Source organism: Melanostigma gelatinosum (assembly GCF_949748355.1).
Source record: "Melanostigma gelatinosum genome assembly, chromosome: 15".
NCBI classification, from domain to species: Eukaryota; Metazoa; Chordata; class Actinopteri; order Perciformes; family Zoarcidae; genus Melanostigma; species Melanostigma gelatinosum.
The window spans coordinates 18,749,586-18,754,569 of record NC_136648.1 but is presented as its reverse complement, the minus strand read 5'-3'; the positions used below and the strand labels follow the sequence as shown (position 1 = coordinate 18,754,569).

General features: G+C 40.6%; 1 protein-coding gene across 1 annotated transcript; it reads right to left on the bottom strand.

Moving 5' to 3' along the window:
* Nucleotides 1-533: 533 nt before the first annotated feature.
* Nucleotides 534-2,240, bottom strand: LOC306789135 (zona pellucida sperm-binding protein 3-like; the record flags this gene model as incomplete). The annotated part of the gene is made up of 9 exons (XM_079284941.1): nt 534-571; nt 806-897; nt 1,006-1,091; nt 1,177-1,282; nt 1,361-1,541; nt 1,620-1,708; nt 1,790-1,878; nt 1,959-2,125; nt 2,225-2,240. 9 exons carry the CDS (start codon nt 2,238-2,240, stop codon nt 534-536), a joined length of 864 nt encoding a protein of 287 aa, XP_079141067.1.
* Nucleotides 2,241-4,984: the final 2,744 nt, after the last annotated feature.

The window sequence follows — 4,984 nt, the reverse complement described above, 5'->3', positions numbered from 1 at the left end:
ATTCCTGCTACTACCAGTACTAACAACCAGTAATAATACTACCGACAGTACGACTGCTGATACTACTACTTCCAAATACTGACTACTACAAATATCACTTCTGCTGGAATTCTTTTAAGCTACAGAATGCCACATATTGTATATGTGATACTGCAGTATATGAAAAAGGTACAGCATATTATGCTTTCGTTGTTTTACCATGACAGGGATTGTCCCAATAACCCTTTGGGTTGTATTGATAAAACTGAGTGACATGTTTGAGATTTAGGCTTCTTGAAACTAAATCCCACAGTTAAAGCTCTTGTCTATGAAGTTGCTGACCAGATGTGCATAATAAGCAGTTTCACCAAGCTATGATGTAGTGAAAATACTAAGACCTTGAACATGCTACAGACAATTACACATTCACAAGCGTAATAACGTGAGCTTTCAATTAGATAGTTACATCTTTAATGAGTCATTACAATCTGAACTGCAAAGAGACAGGCATTAAGCTTTGAGACTCTCACAAAACACAAGAATAAAAACCCAATTCAGATTGAAGGAGCCAGTGTGCAGGATGGATCCGTTCCTGTTGGAGAACAAAACAAAAGGGTTAAGTAGTTGTTAAGGATAAAGTTATAATGTCGTGCAACGTCAAATTAAAACTTACTGGAAAATACTTCAGGAATTCACATCAGTGATGGTAAGTGGCCCAAGGACAGCATTTTGAACCACACCATGCGTCCCTGTTTAAAATAAATAATAAAAAGTTTAAGTACAAATCAAAGCAGACACATTAATATAGCAGAAGTCACGCAGATACCTGATGCTGTACTCCTGGTCCTCCTGGACTTGCAGTCAGATTCACAGCAGTCACAGAGATTGCTGTATGCAGAGTTGTCCAGCAGCTCCCAGCTGAGATCGTGAGGATTGAAGGAGAGTCAGAAAGTTATTCTCAAGCAGTCCATCACACAAGTCTGATTGAACCCAGAAAACATTGTGATAGTTCAGTGACATTTTTACCCATGCTCTTTGACATAGTGGCAGGCCTTCTTGGTGTGGTCCATACCGTTGGGATCCCAAGCCACAAGTTTACAGTGGATAAACACCTGTTGAGTGGTGAGGTTGCGAGGCATAGTTAGCTTCCAGCTGTCACAATAAAGCCCTGAATCTAAAAAACAACATTATAGTTACCCGTTCGCCGAGCCCAAACCTAAAGGCTTGAAGGGACAGATGGATCTCCGATGATTTTTGCCTTTGTTCGAATTTAGAGGGAGATACCAGACTGTCCACAAGACATCTGTGTGGTTGAGAATGGAAAACAGCGTTACATCTTCTATCTGGACAACAAAAAGCTGCATCAGTGACACAAGATTACCCCTTATTGGCAATTATCGGGTACAAAGTGCTCTCCGGCTGCAGCGCCGCTGTGGTAGCCGCTACGCATTCCTCAAGAAGCAGCAGCAAGGGCTGATGGGTCATCTGCGACACGCTAGCCATGATTGGGATAAAGGAGCCCAGAGGAAAGGTAGAGGATTCAGCAGGGCCTGAGAAGTCAGCTACAGGAGAGGAGTCGTTACATTACAAGAGTCACCGTGAGAGCAGACATTTCCAGTGAGGTCATGCTTTACACCCACCATTCATGAGTCCAATGTGGAACACTAGATCTCCAAGACCGTATGTACTGAACACTGGCTCATAAAGCAGAGGGTACCAGTTATTAGGCCTGCAACACAACAAAAGCAATAGAGTAAAGCAACTGCTGCCAGTTTACCAAACACTCTACTGTTGAAGTATGAACACCCACCTCTCATATGCACAGGCAACGGGGTAAGTGAAGTCAGGAGAGGATCTATAGGTCAGATCATTGGTGTACATCAAGTGATCCCCAGTTACCTACGAGAGAGACAAATGTCACCAAGCTGCAGGAAACACACTGGACTCAGTGTGCAGGTAAATGCACATGTTTTACCCACAATTCTCCTGAAGTTACAATCGTTGACATCCACGCTGAAAACAGCCTCGGTGGCCGAGATGCGGGTGGGGGAGCAGTTACCCAGACGGAAGAGCGAGAGATCAGCCTGGGATCTGCGCTCCGTCCACACCAGCTTCACGAAATCTGGGCCGCACTCCAGCTTCATGTCTGGAAGAAGACACAACACAAAGAACTCAAGTTGCGACTCAAACAGCTTTTGTTAATGATAATCCCATACCTTCATCCACCATTTTGCTACAGTATTACCTGCATATACCGACATGGCAGCGGCCAGGCTCAAAAGCAGTGCACGTTGCCAAAAGAAAGCCATCACAACTGGATGCCTTCCTCTGACACTGTGGAGGTTTTTAAGTCCTTGTTACCGGGGCACTTTTCATTAAGAAAACCTCTTTCACCTGGTGTGTGTCTACAGCCTCAGGTGCAGAGGCCATCACACTGATTGCAGCTTGGAAAGCAGCTCATGACACAGACCCGTTTCATTTTGATGGGGTAAAGCTCGATCAGCTGCGCGTTAGCAGGTGTCACGATTTGTGGAAATATTTTATTTTTACACATAAAAAAAGACAATATGAGGTGATGCATTTCATACATTTAAATATGTATCACGGCCATGAAGGGAGGTCGCCAAATAACCTAAAACTATTTATTTACCACCATCCCTGCAACCGGCACGCACTGTTAACAGTGAGAACTAGTTTATCTAGCAGAGTTGAAAACAAATAGATCTGCACACTAAGTAGCTCCCATTAAAGGAATTTCAATCTATATTGTAAGAAACGCCTGCATGCAGGCGAGCATGCTAGCAGATGCACACTTGGTGATTGTAGCCGAGTAGCCAGCCTGTAATTGGAGCCTCAGCAACAGCCAGAGTAAGAAAACCCCAGCAGGCTAAACTGGCCAAAATCTGAGTGTTATATTTAACTAGAAAATGCATTTCCTGCTGAAAATGCGTTGGAATGCTGAAAGCTGAAATGAATCTCAAAAACATTGCTGAAAATAGATATCCAATTTTAAAAAAATTGCAAAAAGCTGAATAATTCAAAAAAGTTGAAAGATTACAAATATGAAGTTATGTCACCCCTCTCCTGAAAGAGCTGAACATTTTGATATTCGAACGGTTTCTGTAGCTTAAAAGAATTCCAGCAGAAGTGATATTTGTTGTAGTAGTAGTAGAAGTATTATTCGCAGTATAAGTATGAGTAGCATTTGAATAAGTACTGGTTGTAGCAGTAGTGATATTTGTAGTAGCAGTAGTAGTAGAAGTTGTCGTCAAAGTATTTGTAATTAGAAGAAGTAGTAGAAGTAGTAGTATCAGCAGTCGTACTGTCAGTAGTATTATTACTGGTTGTTAGTACTGGTAGTAGCAGGAATAGCAGTATTAGCAGTTGTGGTATCAGTAATAATAGTAGTGGTAGTGGTAGTAATAGCAGTAGCAGTAGTAGTAATAGTAGCAACAGCAAAAGTTGTAGTAGTAGTGGTAATACTAGAAATATTAGCAGTAGTAGTAGTTGTCGAAGTATTAGTAAGAGCATTCATTATTTCAACAAAAAAGCCTAATTTTGAGAGAAATGTTTAAATACAGTTAATCCATGAGGCTTTTATTTTGAAAGGGTGGGACTGGATGGGGGAGGGAGGGGGAGAGGAGACATAATCATCATGTTTGACACACATAAACAGAGGTTATTAAATGACAGGCTTCATCACAAGCAGTTCAGTTAGAATTCACTCTCTGGGGCTTTTATTTTGAAATGGGGTGTGGGGTGTGGATTTGTAAATATTCTCCATAGAGATCCCATTCAAAAAAAAGTTGCTAAAAGCTTAATAATTCAAAAAGTTTAAAGGTTAGAAATAGAAAAAGTCATAGCAGACATGAGCTGAAGGAGCTGAACATTTTGATAGTTGAACGGTTTCTGTAGCTTACAAAATGAAGAAGAAGCGTTGCGATGAAACGGGGGACGGAAGAAATAATGGAATAAAGAAACAGGATAACAATAGTTGGAATGCTTAACAGCATTCCAACAATAAGAATTAATAAAAAGAAATCAGACAATTATATAGAGTTTGATCACTTTGTTTTGTATATGTAATCTGTGGCAATGCAACCTTACTGTATTATATCAGATGTCATAATAGTTAAAGAGCTTGAGGAAAAATAGGAGGTATCCTGTCAGGATAGCCATTTCCCAAATCAGGGGCTAGATCCTCTAAATCTCATGGCCTATAAAGATGAATCTGAAGACCACATTCTATCTGAAGGTAAATGAGACAGTCAAGCCTCAGACCAATACATCAGGGGCTCCCTTTTATTGTAAGGCCACAATTTAAAGGCCAATCAGAAGTAAGTTGCCTCGAAACGGCCAACAAATAGTTGGAGACGAGTGATAAGCAATGAGACGTTATGAGTTTACAGGATGACATTTACCACATGGACATCAGGCCCTAGTGTTGCATGTTTAAGCTTGTGACTTTTATATTAAGTCTGGGTACCTATATTTTATTTCCTTGGAGTGGTGATGACACAGCCAAAAAATATATATATAAATAACAGTTTGAGGAGTTCACACTTGGTTTATTTGTATAGAGAGTTTAAGATGGATGTACAACAATCTGCAAACAGTTCAAGTTGAGACCATGTAAAGCTGACGTCCCAGCTTCACGTTAGTTAGGAGGCTGAGGTCATCCGCTTCAGTCGAGCACGATCATGGAGTCTCCGTCAGCTTAGACTGGGCCTCCTGTTGAGAACATGTTGAAAAGAGCTGTTTGAATTCTCCAAATGCTAAGGAAAGGTGCTTAATTTAAACATTTAAAGTGACGCACCATTCGGCCGTCCATGAAAACAAACGATATGCTGATCTCACACAGGTTTAACAATTACACTCATACAGTCAAAAAGTAATGGGATTCATGTTGATGAATATGAATAGACAGTGACAATCCTTACGTTTAATTTCATATGTAGTTATTTACTTCAAACATGTGCAAATACATTTTTTTTTAAAGAATAAG